The 25,485-nt window shown below is 46.4% G+C and overlaps 1 protein-coding gene across 5 annotated transcripts in view; it reads right to left on the reverse strand.

The window, feature by feature from the left end:
* MARCHF4 (membrane associated ring-CH-type finger 4) overlaps positions 1 to 24,544 on the reverse strand; it is a 107,260-nt gene extending 82,716 nt beyond the window's left edge. For all 5 annotated transcript variants that reach the window (XM_003133648.6, XM_084999046.1, XM_084999045.1 and 2 more), the window contains exon 1: positions 21,884 to 24,544. In XM_003133648.6, the coding sequence (XP_003133696.3) occupies positions 21,884 to 22,402 (519 nt within the window). In that variant the 5' untranslated portion in view covers positions 22,403 to 24,544. The remainder of the gene's footprint in view (positions 1 to 21,883) is intronic.
* Between the last annotated feature and the right edge of the window lie 941 nt (positions 24,545 to 25,485).

Genomic DNA, 25,485 nt, shown 5'->3' on the forward strand with positions numbered 1-25,485 from the left:
GCCTTCAATCTGAGGTATCCTTGAGGGAGGGGGAGGCAGAGGGGGGTCTCCAGGCCTGAGACTCAGTGTGAACCAATGAACCCCTCCCCAAACTGGGCAAAGCCAGTGATTTGAACTAATCCTCTTGCACATTTTCCTTTATAAGTAGTCCTCCTGGCTGCTGCCCGCTAAGGCTTGGCCATCCCCACGGCCATCCCTCTGTCCATCATTGGTCCCTCTGTCCATCATTCTGTCATTCCAGCACAGACTCCCTACCTCACATGCTACTAGGATCTCATGACCAAAAAAAAGAAAGAAAGAAAGGAAATAATTCTTGGCCTTGAGGAGTTTCTGGCTGAAAAAGATACAAGCAAGTAATTTCTACAGATGAACTGGAAGAGTATTTGACTATCTGGGTTGGTAGGGTCTTAGAATCTCCACTAGGAGTTCCCACTGTGGCTCAGCGGAAACGAACTCAACTAGTATCCATGAGGATACAGGTTTGATCCCTGGCCTGGTTCAGTGGGTTAAGGATCTGGCGTTACCATAAGCTGTGGTGTAGGTCACAGATTCAACTTAGATCTGGTGTTGCTTTGGCCCAGGCCAGCAGCTGCAGCTCTGATTCAACTGCTACCCTGGAAACTTCCATATGCCGTGGGTGTGGCCTTAAAAAGAAAAAAAGAGAGAGAGAAGCTTCACTAGCCCAGTCGACTTGGTGATGTGAACACTGGAGACTAGAGAGGCGAGGCGACTTGCCCGAGGTCGTCCAGCCAGGAGCAGCATAGGACTCCTGGCTTCTGAGATTGGACGTCCGTGCATTGCTGTCCAGGTTGCAAACAGCTCCGGAGTTGTCTGTCAGCTCCCTCTCCTCCCTCCACCTCGCTCTCCTCTGAGTCCTTCAGTTTCTCAAAGAACTAATGACACTCCCTTCTGCTATCAAGTCCCCAGTTGTTCACCCCTCCCAAGTGCTGGGTCCCCAAGTGCTAGGGGTTCAGGACAGCAGCAGCTAGAACCACTCCTCTGTGGAGGCAGGCAGGCAGTGAGAAGTGTCGGCAGAATCATTTTCATTAATTTATACCATTTCACAGCTCCTCCAATCTGCCTGCTCCCTGCTGGTCCTTCTCTGTCCTGACTGAGATTGCTGTTCTGTTTGTTTCTATTGTCTGAGAAATAAAACGGTTTTGATTACACCCACGGTCTCTCGTGCATGACTACACTTGGCTGCCCACAAGGCAGAAGGCACCATCTGTGTTCCTCTGCAACTGGCTTCTGGAGGAGGCCTGCCTGCTGCCAAGGGGCTTGGGCTGAGGACACCACCTGCCCGACCCCATTGCACCCCTGAGGCTGGTGTGGATTGAGATGGGTTGAGGGAGAGCTGAAAAGGCAGGACCCAGAGTGGACCAGTTTTTCTCCTGTTAGCTTCGAAGAAAAGGGGGATTGAGGCTAAGGAGAGGAAGCTAACATTTTTGAGAGCATAAGACGGAGACAGTCAGTCAGCCAGTCATCAAACAGCACCTACTCTGTGTCAGGACCTGTTCTCAATGCTGGGGACGAACTGAACACAGTGGGGCAAGCTCCCGGGGCTGCAATCATGTTCAAAATATTTGGCAACAGGACCTGCTCAGCTACCAATCACTCTGCAGCCCTGTAGCCCTGAGAAGGGACCCAAAGGCCCCTGCTGTGCTGGGCATTAACCCTTTAGTTACTGGATCCTGGCGAGATGCTGGGGGGTGATACCAGGGGAGGAGCTAGGACAGCCAGGATGGCAGTGGCCCAGACACCAGCTGTTCTCCAACCAGCACAGAGGAATTGGGATACTACAGCGATACTGAATGCCAGCCTTTGTACATGGAGCATCAGATCAGGGGTTGAGGAGCAATGGCCCAGAGTTAGTGGCAACTGCTACTTAGCAATAGCCCACAGTTGCCTTATGGGAGGAAAGGGCCCAATGATTCCAGATCTCCCAATTTTTTAAGCATCGGTTCTGGAGTGTGTGTGTGTGTGTGTGTGTGTGTGTGTGTGTGTGAACTCTTCTGATTACAAATAATGATATGCCCTGCCCAGTTCAAAGAAAATGTATCTTGCCCCCCCCACCCCCACCCCCGCAAAGAGCCCCGACTTTGAGCCCTCTGGCCTTAGAATACCAGGAACTGTGTGGACTTTACAGGTGAAACAGTTAATTTAATTCTCACAAGCACCTGTGAGGTTCATTCGGTCCCTCCATCAACAGATGAGAAGAACCAAGGGTCTTTTCTTCGGGGTGGCAGGAACCCACCAGGTCACTGTCTGGTACAAGAGAGGGCGGTCAGTTGACCTGAGGATTTCTGGTCTCCAAAAGAAGAAAGGACCCCTTTGGGTGTGAAAATGTTCTGGTGCTCCAACTGGTACCTGTCCTATTGATAGATGGGCTGGTGCTGAGCACAGACCTGCAGAGGGACCAGCAGGGGAGTTGGGAGTGGCTGTGACTGGCCTAGGATGACTGTGGGAGGAGTGGGGAAGTCAGAGGCAGAAGTGGGAATGGGGTAGGTATATTAGAAAGATTCTGGAATTTATTCCAGCTGGAGGGATGAGCAAATATGGATCATGGTAGGGGAGTCAGGGACCCTGAAAGAGAGTCAAGAAGGTTTTATTTTCCACAAACTGCAGAAAGATTCACATGCCACTGTGTTCTCTGCATGGGGTCCCAGGGAGCTGGTTATCATACGTAGCAGTACACCCTTGAAGATGCCTGCTATGCCTGGCCTTGAACCCAATCTGCTTCTACAGGTCTCTGGTGGGGACACCAGCTGGTGGTGGTGGGGACTCCCGTGCTCCCCTTCTGCAAGACTGTACTGTAATGACAAGGTGAAAGAGAGGCGGTGTGGCGCTGAGGGCAAGGACCAGCCAGGCAGAAGTCACTACCTGGGAAAAGAGCACGGAGATGGGAATGAGCGTGTCTGTGGGCAGAATAGGGAGTGGTCCCCACTATTCAGAAGGATAGGGACTGGTGGAAAGAGAAGCCTTAGATGGAAGTCTGTGGCCAAGTTGAAGGAGCCTGAGGAGACTAAGACCAGGATATTGAGATGTTTTATTCAGTAGGCAATAGGGAGCCATAGGAGTTTTGATAGCAGGATGTCTGATGAATTAGAAGCCTGGAAAATAGTATCTGAAGTTCTAATGTGTGCCAGCCTTTTGATACATCATTATCCAGCTTTATATATATATATATATATTCTTTATATATCTTTCAGCTAATCCCAAGAACATCCCTGTGAGCAAAGTATTAAATATTTCCCCTTTGCAGCTAAGGGTAGCTTATAAAACAGTTCAGGATTGTAACTGACTGGGGTGGGGGTGGGGGTGGGGGTGGGGTGGAGGGTGCTTTGTGAGACCCGAGGTCAGGAGAGTAGTTAGAAGGCTATTGTTATATTTGGGGGTCTGAATAGCAATCTCTGTAACTGCAAATGAAGCCAGCAGAAATGTGAGGGGGATGGATGCTTGGTCCTCAGAGTGGGATCTAGAGTCAGAGTGGGCGTGGATGCAGTGAGAGGGAGAAATCACAGGGTAGGGGGATGGGAGAAACCATTGGCAAAACAGGGAGTTGGGAGAAGGGCTCAGCTTTCAGAAGGCAGTTTTACTGTGATTTTAGAAATGTTGCAGGTGTGGGAAATGCCGCTTTTACTTCCCAGCTTGGCAGTACAGAAAGACAAGCCGGAACAGAAGCTTAGCAGCCATACTCACCCTTCCTACATGTAACACATTCAAGTGTTTTCCTATCCTATTCTCATCTCTTTCACGGCAGGGCAGGGAGTGGAGAAAGGGAAGGCTGGGTGCAGCTGAGTCCTGCAACTGACTTCAGGACCCACAAATGCGGAGTGGTTTGAAGTCTGGACAGACTTCATTGGAAGTGGGAGGTGGGTGGAGGCTGAGCAGCCAGCCCTCATTTTCACCACACACAGTGTTAACAAAGACAAGAGAAGAAACATATAGGCAAGGAGTGGGGACACTGGAGTGCCTAATGTGCAGAGGAATCAAGGAGGAAAGACTTCTGAAAGGCCATAGGTTTTTAGAATTCGATCATTAGGGTCCTTCCAAGGAACATTTTCAGTTGGCAGTGGAGGTAGAAACCAGGTTGCCCGGAGTTCCCACTGTGGTTCTGTGGAAAGGAACACAACTAGTATTCATGAGGATGCAGTTTCGATCCCTGGCCTCACTCAGTGGGTTAAGGATCCAGCATTGCCCTAGGCTGTGATGTAGTTCACAGACACACCTCAGATCCTGTGTTGCTGTGGCTGTGGCGTAGGCTGACAGCTGCAGCTCCGATTTCACCTCTAGCCTGGGAACTTCCATATGCTGCAGATGTGGCCCTACAAAGCAAAAAAAGAAAAAAGAAGCCAGATTGCCCAACTGGAGTGGGCATTAGGAGATGAAAGAGAGAGCACTATCTTTCAAGGGATATTAAAGACCCAAACATGCCTGTATCCAAAGCAGAGGGAGCCATCGAAGAGCACGTGGTCAAGAGAGTCTGACAGTGATGTGTGTGGGTGCAGGGGGAAGGTGGTGGCAAAGTCCCAGTGGAGATGGAGGATGCTGGGACAAAGAGCGCTGGGGTAGTCACTTTGGGAAGGAGGCAGATAGGAGGAAAGGGGAGAGACCAGGTAAAGATAGAGTGTGACGAGATGTTTGCAGAGTTTATAGAGGTGACAAGGGAGTGATGGCAGGCAGGGGGAGAGAGATGACAGGACGTGGATGGCTGACCTCAATTTTCTCAGTGAGGTAGGAGGAGGCAAGTTCAAGCTCCTGGAAGGAGATTGGCAACTTGATGAGAATGGGAAATGTTGGAAACTGCTGCTAGAGCATCCACAAGCAAGGAAATAAAAGACATTCTGAAGAGTCGGAGGACCTGTTTGGACGTGACTGGGTCTATAAAACCTGTGATTTGCTGGTTTCGCAACCTCTGTTCTCTCCTATCAGATACTTTGAGAGCAGGACTTCCTGCTTTTCCCCAAGGCTGCACATTGGCCTCCAAGAGCCTGAAGGCAATAGAAATATTGTTGACTCCCTGCTAAAAGGCCAAAGAACACAAACCATTATGACTCTTTTTTTTGTTGTTTCTTTCTTTTTTTTTTTTCTTTTAAGAAATTTGCCTCTAGGCATTCCAAAATAAGCTCCTTCTTTTAGATTTCTGATTCCACTTCTGATAAATCTCTTGACAGCGCAGCCTAGCCCATCTGGACCAATCAATCAGCCCTTATCATCAAGCAGTACTTTTCTCTCCTTTACATTCCCTGGGATTTCAACCCTGTGTGCATGTTGGAATCGTCCGGGGAGAGGTAAAAATACTGATGCCTGGTCCTGCCTCTAGTGACTGACTTAATTGGTCTGGGTTTGTGGCTGAACATCTGTAGAATCCCCCGTATTAGATAATTCTTATATGCCAGCTAAAGATGAGAATTACTGAGCCTCTTGATACTCAAAGAGTGGTTTGTGGACCAAAAGTATCTGCACTGACCTGCTAGGGTGCAGAACCTCAGGCTCCACTCCAGATGCATGGAATTAAATGCTGCAGTTTCTCAAGGACTCCAGGTAGTCTTTAACACATTAAAATCTGAGAAGCATTGTACTAGAGACCTAACATCTTAAGCCATCCCTCCTGCTCTGTGTAAGATCAATAAAGGTTTCAGAGATCACACCTCCTTGACTCTAAGCAGCCTGGTGAACAGCAGATGGCTGCTTTCTTCTAGAGTGTGAAAACAGTGCCTATCAGCCAATCAGTCAACAAGTCTTTCCCCGTGGTTGGTAGACATTAAGTATTGAAGGGCTGTCCCGTGGCTTAGCAGTCTACAGTGTGGTTAGTTGGAACATTCTTGCAGTGTGGTCAACTGCCCAGGTTGGTCTGGGACTGTCCTCGTTTTAGTACAGAATGTTGTAGATCTTGGGAAACTCGTCAGTCCCCAGGGAAAATAAATAATTCCCAGGGAAACTAGAATCATTACTCACTCTGCCAAGTAATATTTAGAATTCATTTTATACCACACACTGTATGCACATACACACATATGCACACATACACCATCCAAGATAAGATCTGTTTCTTTTCTCTTTCTTTCTTCTTCTTCTTCTTCTTCTTTTTTTTTTTTTCCGCTTTATGCACAGTCTACGCAAGTTCCAGGGCCAGGGACTGAATTGGAGCCCTAGCTGCAACCTATGCTTCAGCTGCAACAATGCCAGATCCTTAATCCACTGCACCAGGCTGGGGACCACAACCATGCCACAGCAGAGGCAATGCCATATCCTTAATCCACTGTGTAATGGGAACTTCCTGATATCACAGTTTCAATAAAATCCACCTACTGACTTCTACAAGATACCTTGTGGTCTGTGAAGCTAGAATGTCATTCCTTTGCCTTTTATAACCACAGAGCCCAACTTTAAACAATCCTTCAATGTAAAGGAAATTTGGAGGAGTTCCCTTGTGGCTCGGTGGGGTAAGGACCCAACTAGTATCCATGAGGATGTAGGTTTGATCCCTGGCCTTGCTCAGTGGGTTAAGGATCTGGCATTCCTGTGAGCTGTGATGTAGGCCGGCAGCTGTAGCTCCAATTTGACCCCTAGCCTGGGAACTTCCATATGCTGAGGGTGTGGCTCTAAAAAGCAAAAAAAAAAAAAGTAAATAGAATTTGGAGTGATGTCCAAATGTGCTGCAAAGCAGACATATTTTATAGATTTCCAGCAATAAAAGTTGAAATATAAATTATAGGGTCATCTCCAAATTCTCTAGAAGAGTAAATTAACCATAAACATGTCCCATTCCTGCCCATTTCCCCTCCCTAATCTCATTCTTTCTCCAAACATTCCAACAAGTCAACTCTTTACCACAATATGTTCATGTGTTAGGAAGCGAATGAACAGCAATTTCTGTGGCTGGAAAAGGGGTGGGAAGGAAAAGTCTTCCTCTTGTGAGAGCAGATGTAAACACTGGTATTCTCTGGTTTGAGGGGGTTTTAGCTTAGCATTTTACCTTCCACCCATCTCTCTGGATCCTGGTCTCTCACCTCTAAAAATTAGGGAATATGAGCTAGGGCCTCTGCGTGCATTAGAGAGTAAGGAAACTCCTAGGCACACAGGTGAAACTTCCAGATAAAAACTCCATTCAAGCAACCAAGAGAGTTTTGGTGGAGTTACTATTCCCAGGTAGGTGGATCCCAAGAACAGTCAGATCACTAGGCTCCAGTTATAGAAAGGCCAGTAGGACCAAGCCCAGAAAGGCTGGCATTGCAAGGAGAAGCTTCTAGAGAGGAGCTAATGCACCCCTCCCCGCCTGCACCAAGATCACCCTTTAGTCCACCCAGCTCTCTGAGGAGAGTGGTTCTGAGTCGTAGAGCAGAGGAGGATGATTTGAAAAGCAGTGAGAGGAAGAGAGGATTCGGCTGAGTGGGAAATGTTCCTGAGGAGAAGAGTGAGGGCAGAACTTGTAGAGCCATACCTTGCACACACTTCCACCTGGAGAATTCCCCCTACTCATCCCTATGTGGCCCTTCCAAGGACTAGCTTCTCTGGTGATCCTTCTCCAGCTTTCCCAGATATTACTAGTCACCTCTCCTGTGTAGTCCTTCAGCACAATCGATGAGGCCCTGGTCCAAGGCATTCATTATATATACATGTGGTTGCTTCTTAGCATGCTTGGCTCTTGCACTGGACTCTGAGCTCCCCATCTTATCTTTCATTCTCAGGGCTTGGCACCTGATATGTGCACTCAACATCTGCTGAGTGAATGGCCACACTGACCCTTTTGCTGCAACCAAACCAGGTGGACCAGAAAGGAAATGGACATCAGGACATTTTCATCTTTAAATCATCACCTTTGGGGACAAAAGATCCCTTTATTCCCTTTGTTGAACAAGATCTATGATGTGCCCACTGGGGTGCACTCTGGTCCTATCAGTCTTTGGCTCTGGTGCTCAGTATCATTGTGCCCCAAGCTATTCTGTACACCCTCAGCTAGTTCCACCTTCCTTTTTGTCAAACCTGTTTAATAATTGGCTTTTTATAACATTTTAATTAACCAGGCAATAGGCCATCCCCTTCTAATATGGAAAAATTTCAACCACATAAAAATTGAGACTGCTAGAAGAAAGCATGTACCCAATCACCCAACTTCAGCATTTGTCAATACGTGACAGGTCTTGTTTCATCTCTAGTCAGTGGATTATTTTGAAGCAAATTCCAGCCATCATGGCAAATAAAAACACTTTTTTATTTGAACCACATTTGCAGAAATGATGAAAATTAATATAAATCACGAGGAACCTATGTGTTTTTTTAGAGGGAGGAAGAGACAGAGAACTTCAAAATCATATCATGTGTTCCTCCAAAAGCCACAAACTGATTTTTTGTTTGTTTGGTTTTTGCAGGCAAATATTTAATGGATGTCAGAAGTAAGCAACAAGGCTGTGAGTATTGTATAAAATGTTAGGACTGGTTTTGTAAGGACCAGACCCTCTGGGCTGTTTCTGGAACAATGATAACCAAAAACCAGGAGCAGCTAAATGGACCAGCCCCCTCAAGCGCCTTTTCCTTCTGTGTTAAATAGTTGTGGTCCACACGCAGGCACATGTCCGCTTGCTCACTCCTGACACACACACATCAGGAGAGGATATCTCTGCATGCCCATGAACACCTGCCTCATTCACCTGCAGCTGCCTTGTTTGGGCAGTTGTTTTCTAAACACGCTGGAGAACTCAGAGCCCTAGCACTAGATAGTTATTCTTTCTAAAGTAGAACATTGCTCCATGGAGGCTTAAATCTGTGGTTCATAGAGGGATCATCACAGGATGAATCAAACATACAACCCACACCCACTCAGTGTACCAAAAATGCTCCTTTTGGGGTGTCAGGTAAAGAAGTGTTAAAGAACATTGGATAATGGCCAATGCTACTTATGCAAATGATTATAAACTCTGTTTATGTATTTAAGATCCCGTATTGGGAAAACTTTCCTGCCCACTCAACACTTGATGGCACAGGTGTCATCCTGTCAATCTCAAAGCACATAGAACGCAATACTTACACCTGGGAAGATGTGTGAGGAATGTTTAGCATCCTTTTTGAATGGGGGGGGGGGGGGCAAGAGACCAGAAAGAGGGCCAGTGTTTTTTTAGGAGCCCCCTTCATGTGCTATGGTATGTGCTGTCTATTCAAATTCTTACAATAATTCTATGATATATTTCTCATATTTGCTCCATGTTGCCTATAGAAGACACAAAAGCTCAGAGGATTGAACTAATTTGCCCACACAGCTAATGAGTGCTAGACCCTAGAGTCTAATCCAGGTTTTTCTAACCACCAAATCCATGTTCTTTTTTCTATACTTGTAATTCCCATTTTTTCCAAGTATAAGGAATTACACCCATTTGAATTATTTTTATTTTTTAACTTTTTATTTTGAATAATTTCAGAAAGTTACAAGTTATTGTAGGGAGTTCCTGTCATGGCTCAGCAGAAATGAATTGGACTAGTATCCATGAGGATGCAGGTTGGACCCCTGGACCTGCTTGGTGGATTAAAGATCCAGCATTGCCCTGAACTGTAGTGTAGGTCACAGACGTCACTCGGATCTGGTGTGGCTGTGGCTGTGGTGTAGACCAGTGGCTACAGCTCCGATTTTATCCCTAGCCTGGAAACCTCCATATACTATGAGTGTGGCCCCTAAAAAGACAAAAATTAAAAACTAAAAATTTTAAGCAATAAGAAAACTTTGTAAACATTGCACAATGACTTTCCATAGACACTTCCCCCAACTTTTCTAAAGGTTAACATTTTGTAGAACCATAATACAGGCATTTAGCATTGCTGCGATGCTATTATGAAATCTACATATCTTATTTGAATGTCACCAACTGTCCCACTAATGTCCTTTCTCTAGTCCAGAAGCCAATCCAAATCACACATTGTATTTGGTTATCATATCCCTTTAGACTCTTCCAATCGAGAACAGTTCCCCTATCAGTCTTCATCTTTCATGACCTTGACACTTTTGGAAAGTACTAGCTGGTTGTTCTGTAGAATGTCCCTCCATTGGATCCCTTTTAATGCTAAAATAGTTTCACAAACCTTCAAATGACAGTAGTTGTACTTTAAGTATCTGCTGATTGAGAATATACTTACTGGCAAGAAACTGAGCTAAAGGGAAGGACGCTTTGATTTTGTTCATCACCATGGCTTCCATAGACATTTGAAAATGTATGTATGTGTATGTGTATCTGTGAGATAATTTTTATTTACTCTGCTGGCAATGTGTGGGTATATTTAGTTTCACCTGCTCCTGCGATATTTTGGCACCTCCTCCTGAGGTCAGCAGCCCACAGTCATATACACACCAAGGTAGAGATTCTCAACGAAAGTTTGGAGAAGACAGCTGAGTGCTGTTAGGTCAGATACCATCAAGAGCTTACGTTCACAGTGTCTCTGCAAATTTATTGTTTGTATCCTACCCTTTGCTAAGAGTTTTGCAGGCATTGTATCATTTGAGCATTACAATACCACCTCTAAGACAAGTAATATTATTATCGTCCCCATTCTACAATGGAAGAAATTAAGATTTCAAATCTGTAAGTGACTTGACCTCTACTGCATAGCACACTGCGACTTGAACAGTTCTGCTTGACTCTGGAAGACCCATATTCTTATCCACCATGCTAACTTTCTCCAAAAACATTTATTTTTCTTTCTTTCTTTCTTTCTTTCTTTCTTTCTTTCTTTCTTTCTTTCTTTCTTTCTTTCTTTCTTTCTTTCTTTCTAGGGCCACACCCACGGCATGTGGAAGTTCCCAGGCTAGGGGTTGTATCGGAGCTGTAGCTGCTGGCCTACACCATAGCCACAGCAATTTGAGATCCGAGATGTGTCTGCGACCTATGCCACAGCTCATGGCAATGCCAGATCCTTAATCCACTGAGCGAGGCCAGGGATCATACCTGAGTCCTCATGGATACTAGTTGGGTTCATTAACCACTGAGCCACGACGGGAACTTCAAAAACATTTCTGATTTTTTTTCCATCCCTATGTCTAGACACATCTTCATTTCCTATTTTCCAAATTCTTTCCCTGATTCTGTCTTTAAGGCCCAGTTCCAAGGTCACTCTTCTGGTGAGAACTGTTCTATTGGTGGAAGGAGAAACTGGATTTATACCAACCACAGGTACTGCTTCTCCACCTGATAAGGCATAAAAGAGGACAACACAACTAGAAGGGAAAGAGCTTAGACCTTCCTGAGTACAATATCCTCCTAATATAAGTGAGGAAATAATAACAATAAATGCTAATATTTACTGAGTGCTTCCTGTGTGTCAGCAGTATTGTAAATGTTAGGCATGTGTTACCTTGTTTAAATCTCACAGCATCCCTAAGAGGGAGGTACAAATACTGCAGAGGGAGAGGCTTCTAGAGCTCACCCATATCTGGATCTCTTTCCAGGCACCTGGGAGGACAACACTCCCCGCCCCTGCTGCTTTTAGGCACAGCCATGTTTCTAGATCCAGCCCAGGAGCTGTAGGCAAGAGTGACGTGCCATTCCACAGCTGAAGCACTTCATTGTTGGTACTCAGTGAGCTGTGAGGGAGCGAGCTGTGCACCATCTGTTGCCCTACTCTGGGACACTGGAGTTTCCCTAGAGAGGTCCCTGAATTGACTTAGCTCAAGACTACACTCAACAGAATTCAAAACTGGGGACTGATGGAGTTCCCAATGTGGCTCAGTGGGTTACGAACCCAACTAATATCCATGAGGATTCTGGTCCTATCCCTGGCCTCCCTTAGTGGGTTAAAGATCCAGGGTTGCTGCAAGCTGTGGTGTAGTTCACAGATGCAGCTCAGATCCGGCTTTGCTCTGGCTGCAGTGTAGGCTGGCAGCTGCAGCCTGAGAACTTCCATATGCTGCAGGTGTGGCCCTAAAAAAAAAAAAAAAAAAAAAAAAAAAAAAAAAAGTGGGGATTGATTATTGTACTTGTCAGGGAAATTAACATTAGCTGGGCAACAGATAACCCCCCAAATCTCAACGTCTTGACAGGATCAGAGTTAGCATCTCTCCCTCACAACGAGTCCCGTGTTGGTTAGATTTTTCCAACTTGTGGCTGTTCCATCTGGAACTTAGAGCTCTCAGATGACTGCGGCAGGATGGAGAGAGATGGGAGAGACATCCCTTCAATCTCTGCCCTAACTGACACACCAATTCCTTCCTAGTTACACGGTCCTATGCCCAACCACCACCTCCCTCCCCTCGACCACTGCCCACACCCCTGTTTCTTGTATGTCTGGGAACTTCAGGTCTGATGGGAGAATTTCTTCTCCCCATTTGGCTTCCTCCTCAAACTGCTGCCTAGTACACAATATTCCTGTGAACTAGTCACCTGCTTCGGAGTTGTCAAAGCTAACAGTTAGAAATGCAGATTCGGGGGCACCACCCTAGGACAATGGCCCAAGACTCTGCATTTCCCCTTCCCAAGGCACTTCTTGATGCCCACAAATGTTTCAGAACTATTGCAAAGTGTGAAGCCCAAGTCAGTGTTACCCAAACTTCAGTCACTTACATTGTTGGTACTTTCATATACCACCTACACTATTATTTTCTTCATACATAACAGTTTTCTCAACTGTGTTTACTTCAGTAAATTTATTTATAAAGGATACTTTTTGTCACTATCATAAGTTAAAAAAAAAAAGCTGGTATCATTTACCATAAAAAGAAGAAACAAGCTGTGCTACATTCATGCAATAGAATATTATTTAGCACTAAAAGGAAATGTGCTATCAAGCCGTGAAAAGAAATAGAGGAACCATAAACGCCTATCTCTAAGTAAAAGAAGCCAGTCTGAAAGGGGCTACATACTGCATGATTCCAACTACATGGCATTCTGGAAAAGGCCAGACTACCCTGCAGGAGTGCAGGGCTGGGAGCAGAGGGATGAATGGGTGGAGCCCAGGGGAATTTTAAGGTAGCGAAACTATTCTGTATGAGACTATAATGGTAGATAACTGTCATTGTGCATTTGTCAAAAGCCTTAGAATGTATAACACCAAGAGTGAACCGCAATGCAAATTATGGACTTTGGGTAATAACGATGTATCAATGTTGGTTCATCAATGGTAAAAAAGGCAACACTATAGTGCAGAATGCTGATGATAGGGGAGGCTGGGGGGAGGAGTGGGAGTGAGTATAGTGGAACTCTCTACTTTCAGCTCAGAATTGCCTCCAACTTGAAATGTCTCTGAAAAATAAATTCTGTTAATAAAAACGAACACACGCACACAGATACAAACAAAACAAGATTAACAAATTCTAGCTAGAGATTGCTGTATGTCCAAAGGCATCAAGCTTGATGTCTTCTCTTTTTTATTTACAGAAGAGGTTGACAAGCTTTAGAAAAGTGTTGAACACATTATCTCTCCAATGAGATGTTCTCCTGGACATAATCATCAGACATGAGAGCAAAATAATAAAGAACAACATACTCAACTGAGGATCAGTGCTATTTAGCATCATGTCTGTCTTAAGTGTCTGTCCCATGCCAGCTTTCAGAAACTCTAGTGTAGGGACAACCCTGAATGCAACCACCTTGCTGTCACATGTTGAGCAAGTAGTTCTGCTGCCCCTTCCTCAATGTGGTATTCTTCCTCAATGTGCATGGCTCACTCCTGGCCTCTAGGGACTCCAAGTCCAGGAACATGTCTTTTTCTGCATAGTTCCTGCCAGCAAAGAGTGTTGCTTAACGAAGATCTGTCAGGGACACAGTGGTGATGGAGATGGATAAAGACAAAAACGTTAGGAGTGAGGGACTCTTGCAGGAGAGGATGAAGGTCCAACTGACTCAGGTAACACAAGGCAGAAACTCAGCTGAACAGAGACACTAGATCTAAACGTGCGTTCCTAATGGCCAGTCACAAAGCAGCTGGGGGTTTACTGTGGTCAAAGCACACACAGCCTTAATGAGAGGACCTTATTTTTTAAGGTTGTAGTGAGAGAGGGTGGTAGAAAAGGCAGCAGTATGATGCAGGGGCGCCCATTCTAGGTCCTTGAGCCATACTGACAAAATGGAATAATATGCTCCCATTTCATGAACAGCTACTGTGTGCCTAGAACTTTAATCATGCCCACTCCTTATGATGAGTATTCAAGCTTGGTATTTTATTCCTGTTTTACAAACAAAGAAATCTAGATACAGGGAGGTTTAATAAGTCATCTGAGAACACCCAGTTGAGAAGATCCCCAAATGCGATTAAAATCCATGCCTTTCTGATACGAAATTCCACATTCTTTCCATCCTTCTGCAAGTGGATGAGAAAAGATCTGCTCCTGGTCAAGTGGTCTCAAGCCAAAATAATGTTCACTATGTTTATTTGAACAAGAATCATTGCTCTTTGTCATTACAGAATCTGAGAAGGAGGTCAGATGGGGTGAAAGGCATCTCAAGGGATCATCCATATCCCCCCTGCTGGGCACTTAATTTATACACATGCCCATATGTGCCATTGTACACACAGCGAATATGCCTTCCACCACAGGTGCAGCTGGGACCAAAGATAACACTATTAGTCTGGAATGAACACGTGCCAGGAGGGAGGGGAAAGGATCAACAAATATTGAATCTGTACTGTATGCAGAGCCCTATGCCAGCCACATGGGTGGCTTCAAGAGACTGCTTCTGGAGAAACTGAGGTTGAGTCTCTTTAATCACATCCAAAGTAACATTTCTATGAAAAAGGAAATGAATTTGATCTGACTTCCTCACCACCTCTGAGCACAGGTCCTAGAGACATTCTCATCAGAGCAGTAAGCTGGGTGCAAGGCTGGGGCTGGTGTGTCCCCTTCCTGGGCTTGGATCCCCGAGATAGACAGGGCCTATATTTGCATATCCTCCCTTTTTTTTTCCTGATGGTTGCTTCTACCTAGACCTCAAATGATTACTTATTCAATTTTGCCTATTTGGGCATGAGACTGTTAGTTTTTACTTTTTACTTTTAGCATTTACAGGGGTATCAAATGTGTACTATATGAATACACGCAGGGTGTATGGGACTCTGCCTTACATACGATACTTCTTGATGGGGGATGGCATATAGCTCGGCCCACACAGTATTCACTCGCCAGCTCCTTTACATCCGGGCTCACTTCCAACTTGGCTTCCTTCCCAGCAAACAAGAAGCAGCTCGCTCATTCCCACACTCCTTTGAGTATCCCCTCCCCCTCGAGCTCTCCTTCCCCCAACACACAGACCACAGCTGGGCTTCTCCAACACAGAAAAGAGAGCAGAGAGAGAGAGATTGATTCCCAGTATCTCTCCCAGGCTCTTTTGAAATCCATATTTCACTCCTGCTCTACTGGCTTTATTAAGTAATTCTCTGTCTGGGGGCCTTAGCTAGAAGCCACACCCAATAAATTAGCCAACCCACCACAAGCAGATGCAGGCTGGCAAGTGAAGAAGGATTACAAGGCGAACACTGTGTAGAGGATCTACAGACGGTTGAAGTAAGAATCACTCCACCCCTGCAAGATACCGGTGTCTCCCCTCCTCCAATCCCTAATTCTGTGAACATGAGACAGATTCACTCAAAGCTTTATTCATATGTCTGCATGTGCATGTATGTGTGTATGTGTGTGTAAATAATAGATGGCCAAATCTGGGAAATTGTTAGGGACCCAATGGTGAGGTTTGAACATCCTTACATCATCTCCCAATAAAGTACTGGAGCACTGGTGAGAATCATAAGAAAAGGGTCCTTGGAGATTCCAGTTTAAATAGGACCAGGACTGGCAGAAGTAAGAACTGAGAAAACCACAGTGGGAAAAAAACCTCAGATGGGAAAACGACAATAGCTCACTCAGGACTTTGAGGGAGGGGTAGTAGTAAGCGGCCTTCCCCTTTCCCGGACATCCTAAGTCCTTGATGTTATCTGTTGCCTACCATTCATGAAATGCTTCCTTGTGTATTGTATGTGCATGGTGTAAATTCATGATTACAGCAATCCTGTGCTTGCCACAAACTTAGGACTTCTATAAACACAGGACAGAAACTTCTCTTTGTGATCTTTGCTGAAGACACATGTATACATACATGTCATGTGTTATATATGCTGAAACTAGATATACTGGGACTAGATGACTCTTGAATTAGAAGGAGATGCAGCTCCATCTCTTTCTGCTTAGATTAAAAATATCTCTCAGAGTCCCCACTGCTGTACAGTGGGTCAAGAATCTGATGGCAGTGGCTCAGATCACAGCTGCAGGTCAGATTTGATCCCTGACCAGGAAACTTCCACATGTCACAGGTGTAGCCATTAAAAAATTAAATTTTAAAATTAAAAAAATTAAAATCTCTCTGGGTCCCCAGCAATCTCATTGTAATGAACCCTAAGTCTCAAGCTCAAGCAGGGATCTTAAAGGTTACTCATCCCAGTGGCCCACTTTAGCCCCCTTTCTAAGGCAGCCTATGCTATCTTAGGATAGCTTTGATAGAAAGTTCTTTCTAATATCAAGACTCAAGTTGGCTTCCTTAAAGAATCCATCACTGGCCAAGACACTGCCTTTTATAACCCTACAGAACAGGTCTGCTCCTTCTTGTGCACAGCACACTGTCAGCATTTGATGCCCATGACTATTTCTCTCCCCTGCAGTCTTTTCTCCCCAGTTCCTCTACCTGTGAAGCTGCCCACTAGATGAGCTCTAAAGGCTCATTCGTTCAACAAATACTTCTGGGGCATGAAGCAGGTGCCAGGCAATAGATCGATGAGCAAACACAAGTCACTGCTTCCTGGGATCTTACAGTCCATTTGCAGTGCCTCACTTAGACCCAGGCAAGAGGATGTCTTGCTCTAGAAGGCTCCACCCTGGCCCTTCATCAGCTGCACACTTCCCATAGAGTGAGGAGTCTGCAGAGTCAGAGATCCACATGCCCCCTTCTAGAACATGTCTGATTCCTGGAACCCTGGAACTCCTGCTTATTCAGCCTTGAGCCTACTCCAAGAACCTTCATGGTTCTCTTCTCCATGCACAAGGGGAAGCTCTTTGAGGGTAATATAGTTAGAGCTTGGACAAGCCAGCTGGTGTGTCCACACATATGTGTCAAGGCTCATCATGGTGCAGGATGGAGCCAAAGGTGGAAAGAACATCTGATCCGAGTGGCCTGCTGACCAAGGCCCAGATACCCCCACTTGACTAGCACAGAATTCAGAAGACTCTAATAGTTTAAAATTCAAACCCGTCTTCCAGGTTGTTTTGAAGGTATATTTGTGAGGATAGAAGAATAAAATGCATTTTGTTTAACAGTTTGTTAGCTGGATTTGTTACTTCTAAATATTTTGGCCTATGATAGGTGAGCCTCCATCTACTCTGGTCCTAGATTCCATAAACGTTAGGGATTATTCTATTCTTTGCAGGGCCAGATACTAATTAATTGATCCCACAAAGAAATTTAAAATCAAAACATAGTGCTAAGAAAAATAATATATGCCTTGAATCTCTCCTGAAATGCTCTACTTGGTCTCTAAACCCAGGGTTCTCCTTGCATCTTGGCATCTCCAGTTTCCCTCGAGCCCTGCAAAACACTTCTCTTACTTTCTGAGAACCTGAAACACTGACTAAAATATTTCACACTACTCTTACCCCTTCTGAATGCAGAGCTCTAGGGAAATGAACTCCAGAAAGAATAAGGGAGGCAGACCTGCCTTTTTCCTGCTTTTCATTAGGTCCAGAACAGGTGCTCCATCACACCCACTCCCATGGTGGATTTCACCCTTGTACCCACTCCAGGTGTTCCACAGCTGACCAGCCTGGGAGGTGCTTTCATCTCTTTGTTATCTGTGTGGCTCACATTTCTTCTGCTTCCAGCTTTCTAAACTCAGCCTAAGTCTATTTCTTCTCACATTGTCTTCATCAGCAGCAGAGGAACCTTCCCTGACTAATTGGAGAAACGGTAGCAAATTCCTCCGCTTGTCTCTCTGAATAGGCACCCTCCACACTAACCGCTTTTAAGCATGCATCTCTGTCTTGTCCCCGTTATTACTGTAATTCACCTGCAACTCAGTGTCTGTGTGTTCTTGCTCTCTATCAGCCTCTGTGATGTCTGGGTTAGATTGTGAAACTCCCAGAGGGGGCAAGGCCACATCTGCTCTGTGTCTCCAGATCCTGCTCAGCAGAGCAGCAGGCATAGGTAGGCACTTAATAGAGACTTTTGATGATGGAAAGAGAAGAGCAGCACTCTGTCTAGAGCAATGTGAGTGGGCAAGAAGCAATCAACTACCACAGACAGACCACATCACAGCCATCCTTCTGCCAGCCTGGGAGCTGAGGCACACTTTTCCTTTAAAACAAGGTATGTGGGAAGAAGGCAACTTCTTGCCTCTAAGATAACAACAAACATTGACAGCACCACTCTAACTGTGTTGACTGATCTGATGCTCAGAATGACATACTATCACTATTACCCCAGTTTTACAAATGAGAAACCTGAAGCAGAGAGAAGCTACCCAAATCATTCAAATCTCCAAATGGAGCCACGTGACTTCAGAGACCTTGGCTTACCCACCATGGCACACGGCTCCCTGAAGTGAATTAGTGCAGCTTCAACCAGAAATGGATGGGCTTGCTGACCAGGTTCTTGTCCCACACTGATGGATCCTGGACTGACCCCTGTCCCACCTGAATGACTGGCTGAGGGGAGGAGAGTGGTCCACTGTCCAGCATGGAACCAAGTTGGCCCTCAAACACTAGTCCACACCCCATCCCTCTCCCTCCTCCTATCCTCCCTCTGTTTCTCAAACATGCTAAGCCTTTGAACATGCTGTCTCCTCGACCTGGAAAGCTCTTCCTCTAGACCTATGTGTGCATCTCTGTGTCATTCTCATCACTTAGGTGTCAGAGGGTACATTCTCAGGAAAGCTGTGTCCAATCACTCTGTGTAATGCAGCTCCCTGAGCCCTCCCTTATCTAACTCATTTTCCTGTTTTGCCTTCGCTATGGTACTCAATACAAGTTATTTATTTACTAGTTTACTTGTCTATTTCTGCATCTTCACTAGAATGTTAGCTTCAGATGAGCAGAGATCTCATCTGATTTATTCGCCCCTTGGATACTCAGGCTCTGGAACAATATCCAGCGTGCCGTAGTTGCCCAATAAACATTTGCTAAATAAATACATGCACATATGAATGAAGACTAAGTCCTGTATAGAGACATGCAGATGTGGAATTAGCTGGATCCTTTAGTTGTCTGCCCCTCACCATGTACGTACGTTATAATCCACTGGCAGGAAGAGACCAGATTTTCAGTTTGGGCAGTGTTTTACACCTGGAGCAGGGGCAGTGCCTGGGGGAGCTGTTCAGTTCCTTTGTTTGGGCAGAGAAAAGACCAAGTCTTTCAGCTACTGAGACTGCAGAGTTTCTGCACCCCTTTCAATGCCACGTGTGGACAACTGCTGGACAGCTCCCTTCCTTAACAGAAAACAAAATACCGAAATCTCACTTTCTGTCTCTCTCTCCCTCTCTTTCTTCTCTACAGAGTTTTCCCTATCTCCTCCCCTTTGTCTCTCTTTTTCATTAAAATCCTGTGAAGAAAAACAAGCCAAAAGTGGGACAGTGTGTTCATATCTAACACAAGCTACTTTTATTCCTACTATACCACAATTCCATTAAAATTTCCTGGCTCCCATGCAAATAAAGCAAACCCTCAAAATATAATTAATAATCATATGCAGGAAGTGCTTGATTTGATCCAGTCTTAATATCGACATGGCCCCCATTCCTCCCACATAATAATAGAGCCCATTCCTTTCTTGGTGTTAATTGTTTTATTCCATGCTTTATTTATGACATATCATAAAAATAATGAACAAGAAAGGAAAGCTAAGTTCCAACCAGACCCTGCATCATGTGAGGGTATTTCACAACATTCCTAATAATCCCTTTCTTTTTCTATTTAAACAAAAATACTGTTTCTCCATGATCAAAATACATGCCATTATGTTAGTCCATTTCAAGTCATTTTCAGGCTCATTATCTCTGAATCCTCTCAAAACACTTATAAGGAAATGAGGGGAAGAGAGAAAGGTTCCTCTAAATCACAGAAGTTGGAAAAGGAGCCCAGAGGTATAAATAAATTTGAAGAATCTCACACAGCAGGTGAATAGCATCAGAACAGGCTCCAAGTCCTGCTGTTTTCTAGAGACAAAGGTATTCTTGCCTGAAGTCATGCTCCCAGTGGCCCCTTTGACATGCAGACCTGAGCCAGGCCAGATGGGAGAAGTAAGAAATAGCTTTAGAAGTTAGAAAGCAAAATATCTCCCCCTGCTCCCGCCCCTGGCTTCTGATTCAGATAGATGCTGACCAGGAACATCCCAAAAGCAGGTACCACTCTTCTTCTCAGCCATGCTACTCTAACTTGTGTCTGTGCTGGAGGCCTGTGCTGGCATTAGAAGTAGAGAGAGGGACTGAAAGAGGGGAAAGGGGCACTCAGCAGATACCCTGTACCTTCTCTCTTAATAGTAATCCTTGGCTCTGGGCAACACTCCAATTGGGCCTTAAGGCAATCCTAGTTACTGGAAGGGAGAACCCAGTTCCCAGCCTCTCAGAGACATTTATTCACACTGAGGTCAACATAACCTTCTCTCATAATACCCAGGCGGTAGCCCCAGCCATCAGCTATCTCTGAAGTGTCCTGCCCATTCAGAGCAAAGATAAAATGAATAAGTGAGTGAATAAGATAAAACATAAGTGAAGCCTGCTTCTCGCAGAGAAAGCCCTCAACAAGAACCAGAGCCAGCATGGCATTCTACTGTCTCAGGAGAACCCACAAGTCTTCCCTCCACTGCTGGGAAACTAGTGAAGATGTGCCTGGTGTGACCACCTAAACTTGACTAGGGTGCAACTGAATATTCTTTCTCCAGCATACTAACTAGACCAGATTTTCAGGTGGATCTTTCCTATCTGGGATTCTGTAGAAAGTGTTGCCACAATTCATGATTCCAAAAGAATGTGCACATGCTATCCAGCACTGCAGACACTAGATTGAAAGGGAAGCTGGAGAAGGCGGGGCTGCTGGAGTGTATCTATGAAACTCTGAATGAATGGAGTAGGGAGAACCCTTGACCTTGGGAAGACTCTGGTCCATGAGGTACTTGCCACCCTCTCTCCTAGATGAGGAGAGTTTAAGGTACTTTCTAATTTCACATGCTTCAGCCCTGAGAAGAATAGTTATGACAAGATTCTCAACTTCCTTCTCCATATCCCTTAAACTCACTCTCTCCTTACCTACCTATCTGCTTTCAAGCTAGGAAAAATTGGAGTCTGCCAAGAAATGTCTTGGAAAATTGTATAATCTTCTTGAAATTACAATCCCTCTCCATTTCCTCGGCAGTGACTAAAATGTACTGCCGAAGATGTCAATATAATATGGGAGAGGGTAGTCTCAAAGGTAAGGAGCAGGCATAGGCTTGCAAAGGAGAAGATCTCCATGAACTTCCAGAGAGGGAAGAAGTTTGAATCTGGGACTGAAGATTGGCTGGGGAAAATGTCACTAACAATAAATCAGATACAAGGGTATCTTGGCAACAGGTATGGTACCTCCAAGTTCCTTCATTTCATCCCTTCCAACTGGAATCTTTTACTCTGAGGATGCTTATGGAATTTTTGGATGGAATTGAACTTATGTCCATTGAGCACTGGAAGGAGAATGCAAAAATGGGGTACAAACAAGCCACCAAGTAGGCTCCACCATGCACCATATATGTCAGGCAAACTTAACCACATGAAACGTCAGAGAAGAGACCTTAAAACTTAGAGTCATCACACTAGAGACAGCACAGCGGTTCCCCAGTGCAAGTAGGCAAGTAGCAATCTGCAAGACGTGGAGATACCAGAAGAAAGGGGAAAAGGGTCTCACCTGTTCTGGCCCCTGAAAGCAGATGCGGCAGAGCGGGGTCCTCATGCCACTGTCCAGGCTGCTACCCAGTGAGTAGCGATCCTCAGTCTTTCCCTTACAGAAGTCATCTGAGGAGGCACTGCTGAGCAGTGAGGCAGGTGGCTCTGTAGCTGGGCCACCCCAGTCATCTTCCACAGAAGGTGGCAAAGGTGGTGGAGGTGGCAGAGGAGGGGTCTCCCTGCCCATCCTTTCTCGAGGGCCCCTCCAGCCTGCCCACCCCCCGGCACCCAGAGCCGGAAGGGTGTTGTTGTTGGCCGCCAAACCAGGGGGCTGGGGTTCTCCGTGCATGGGCAGGGGCGCTGGAGGTGGGCGCCGCAGGAGGAAAACCTTCAGGTCATTGAAGAGCATGCGGCAGCGGCACTTGAGGAGACCCTGGTGGCGCAACATCTGGGGAGCTGGGGCACACAATCCACAGTGGTACCAGGCACAGCAGCAGCAGCAGCACCACCACCAGAGCAGCCCACTCAGGGGTATCAGCATGTGCCCAGTGGAAGCAGAGAGCCCGGTAGGGGCAGGTGGAGTCTTTGTAGAGAAGGATAGGATGGTGGGGGTGGGGGGTCCACAGTGTATCTGTGTTATGGGGGGAGTCTTCGTTTTCACTGGCTCCACTTATATCTCCTCTAAGTAGCAAATAAATTGCCCTCAGGACTGAGCACTGTGATTCACTGATTCTGAATTCTATGTGGAAAGCCCAACAACAAAAGGATTTTCTTGACTATCCCCCAAATCTACCCCAATCTTAAGATTTGTTCAGGGTATCTCTTTTTTGGGTTTGACCTGGGGGCACAGATAGGGGCAGGGAGATAGAAAAAATATTGCGGATGTGCTGTTAGGGAATTGGGATCAAGGTCTAACTGCTTAAAAGTTCCACAAGAGATGCTTATTGGGTTTTCCTCAAATTCCTAGGCAATGGGAAAAATCTTCCTTTTATATAAAAAGGTGGGGAAGGTTATAAATAAAATTTGGAGTGGACTGAGCTGGGCTTAGGGCAAAGTAGCTCAGTGAAGAATTGAGGGCTGTCTGTGCTAAAGAGAAAAGATAGTTTTCCTTAGTTTTCCTCAGGTAGGAGGAGGTTAGTTTTTTTGGTGGGGGAGAGCTGGGAGGTGGGGGAGAGAGGAGGATGGGAGAAGTTTTAATTCTCCAGGGCAGAAAACTGGGGCAATTAACCCCCAGGAGCACCAGAGTTGCTTTTAAGAGAGCAGTGGGTGAGGGGAAGGGTTTCAGGTGAAATTGGGCAAGGGGTTTGTGCTTTGCCTCTGCAGCCAAATGGCTGCACAGAAGAGGGAAAAGCCAATTAGGAGAACAGAGGTGGGAAAATCAGGAACTAAGGACAGGGGAAAGGGAAAAACAGAAAAGATCGTTTAACCCTTGCAGAGCCACCTCCTTCCTGAGCATTAAAATTCTGGCTAGAGGAAGGGTGTGTGTTTGCTGGGTGGGAGGCAGTGGAGCAGAGAGAAGGGGTAGAGAAAAGGGGCGTGTGGGAGGGGACTAGAGGAAGAAGTAGTTACATGATATCAGCCCCCAGTCCACCCCTGCGGCTGTCTGTAAAGCCTCGGCCCCCTTCCCTTGGCTCCATCAAATGTCCCTTTGGGCGAGGGGAAAGGGCCGGAAGAAGGGCAGGTCCGGGTGGGTGAGTGGCCTCGTCTTTTCCCCTTGTTCCTCTTCTGGGCCGCTGTCGCCCTCCTCCTCTTGCTCTGGGTCTGCCAGTGGGCACCGATGCTGCTGTGGCGGCGGTGGCGACTGCTTGTCGGCGTCCGGGTGTCTCCGGGGCGGGGGCTGCTCCGGCTCGTCCTCTGGCTGCTGCTCGCCGTCCGGCGCAATGGAGACTCCCGACCTCATGATCCTCCTCCTCCTCCTCCTCCTTCCCGGGGGGCTGGCCTTGAGCCCCCGCGCCCGGGCAGCGCTGCCATGCAACCAGAGGCTAGGCAAGCGTAGGGGTGGGGGCGGCTGAGGAGTGAGGAGTGGGGGGTAACAAAAAATGAAACAATACTAGTGGAATAAGAATAATTCTGTTCTCAAATAACAAGGAAAGAGTGCTTCTGGAGGGGAAGGGGCGGAGGAGGGCTGCTGCCAGGTCTTCAGGGCAGCTTTGCCCCCGCTACCCCCACCAAGGGCGGCCTCGGTCGGTTCTTTGCCCCCCCCCCGCCCCGCCCCTCCCTCCTCTCTGCTGCCTCTGGCTGGCTGGGCTCGCTGTTGCTACCTCTCCTCGTAGATGAAACGAGGTAAGGCTTGTTTGCGATGCCAGTTGAGGGTGGGAGGGGGAAACGAAGCAGCGTGGCCGAGGTGGGAGGCAGCCAGGACTTGGCTCCGGCTTGGTCCTTGAGACTCCCCAAAACCGTGTATAAGTATATCTCTTAAAAAGGCGAGAGGAAGCAAATCAGATTCCAGGCTGCTGCCAGGTGTTGTCTTCCACCGTTGCTCAGCACCCGCCGCCGCGACTGCTGCCCCCCTGGCTCAGTTCCCAAAGGGGTGGTGCTGGAAGGGAGGTGGCGGGCTGTGAGTTGACCGTCCGAGGTCTGGAAACAAGGTTCTTGGAGCGGAGAAGGCTCTCAGCTATCTCTGCCGCCGCCTCCGCCGCCGCCGCCGCTGCTGCATTCAGCACCCCGGGCGAGTGGACAGCTCCCACCCAGACCCTGCGCGTCACGCAAGTGGGGGCCTGACGCAGACGCCGGGGAGGGTTTGAGGAGGGAAAGCGGACGACAGGGAGAGAGAGGAGGAGGGAAAAACTGTTCAAGGGAAAGGGATGGGGAGGGACCAAGGGAAAGGGAAGGAAGGAGGAGGAGGGATTTCGGAAGAAAGGGAGGAGGGAGTGAGGTGGCAGAAGAGATAGGCAAGTGGGGTGGAGGGAGCGATTCAGGTACTAAATTTCCCCCAGCTGGGTAGTATCAGGATGGATAGTACTGCTGTAGAATTTCTTCCCACTGTGCACTGGCATTGCCCCCCTCGATGCACATATACAGAGACCTCTGCATCTCAACCAGAGTCCATCTCCTGCTCATACAAATATTTTAAGCAGATATCAATCTGCAAGCTTTAGAAGAGATACATTTGTGTGTGTGATTCTTTCTCTTTTGCTGGGACTTTATGAACACTAAGCCCCTTGTGCCCAGAAACTCATGAGGAAAGAAACATTTCTAACAGGGAGAGGGTTGCTAGCACCACTTTTTCCAGTGTCTCCTAGAATTTAAGTTCCAAAGCTCAGGATGATTTTTGAGATCATTTAAATCCTTTGTGCCTAGGTCAGTGATGACATAGAGGAGATTGTCAATACATATTTGTTGAATGGATTACGACCACCATCTCCAAGGTCATCGTTGCTCCAAGTCATAGGCCTCTTTCAGTTATAATCATAAGAGTCCACAGCAATATTATGGGCCCATATTAACCAATATCTCCAGCCTCCCCTCTATTTGAAGATTTCACTGAGCCACTGACAAGAGGTAATTTGAAACGGATGTTAATTTTCTCTATAATTTCTACTTCTGACCCATGTCATCCCACTCCCTTGTTCCCAATCAGTTGCTAGTAAATAGAAAACTGTCCCTAAATGTGAAGAAAAAGAA

The sequence above is a fragment of the Sus scrofa genome, chromosome 15 (assembly GCF_054392235.1).
Source record: "Sus scrofa isolate SSC_HxYL_T2T_F1_AM1 chromosome 15, Sscrofa_HxYL_maternal_Yorkshire_Landrace_v2.0, whole genome shotgun sequence".
NCBI lineage: Eukaryota > Metazoa > Chordata > Mammalia > Artiodactyla > Suidae > Sus > Sus scrofa.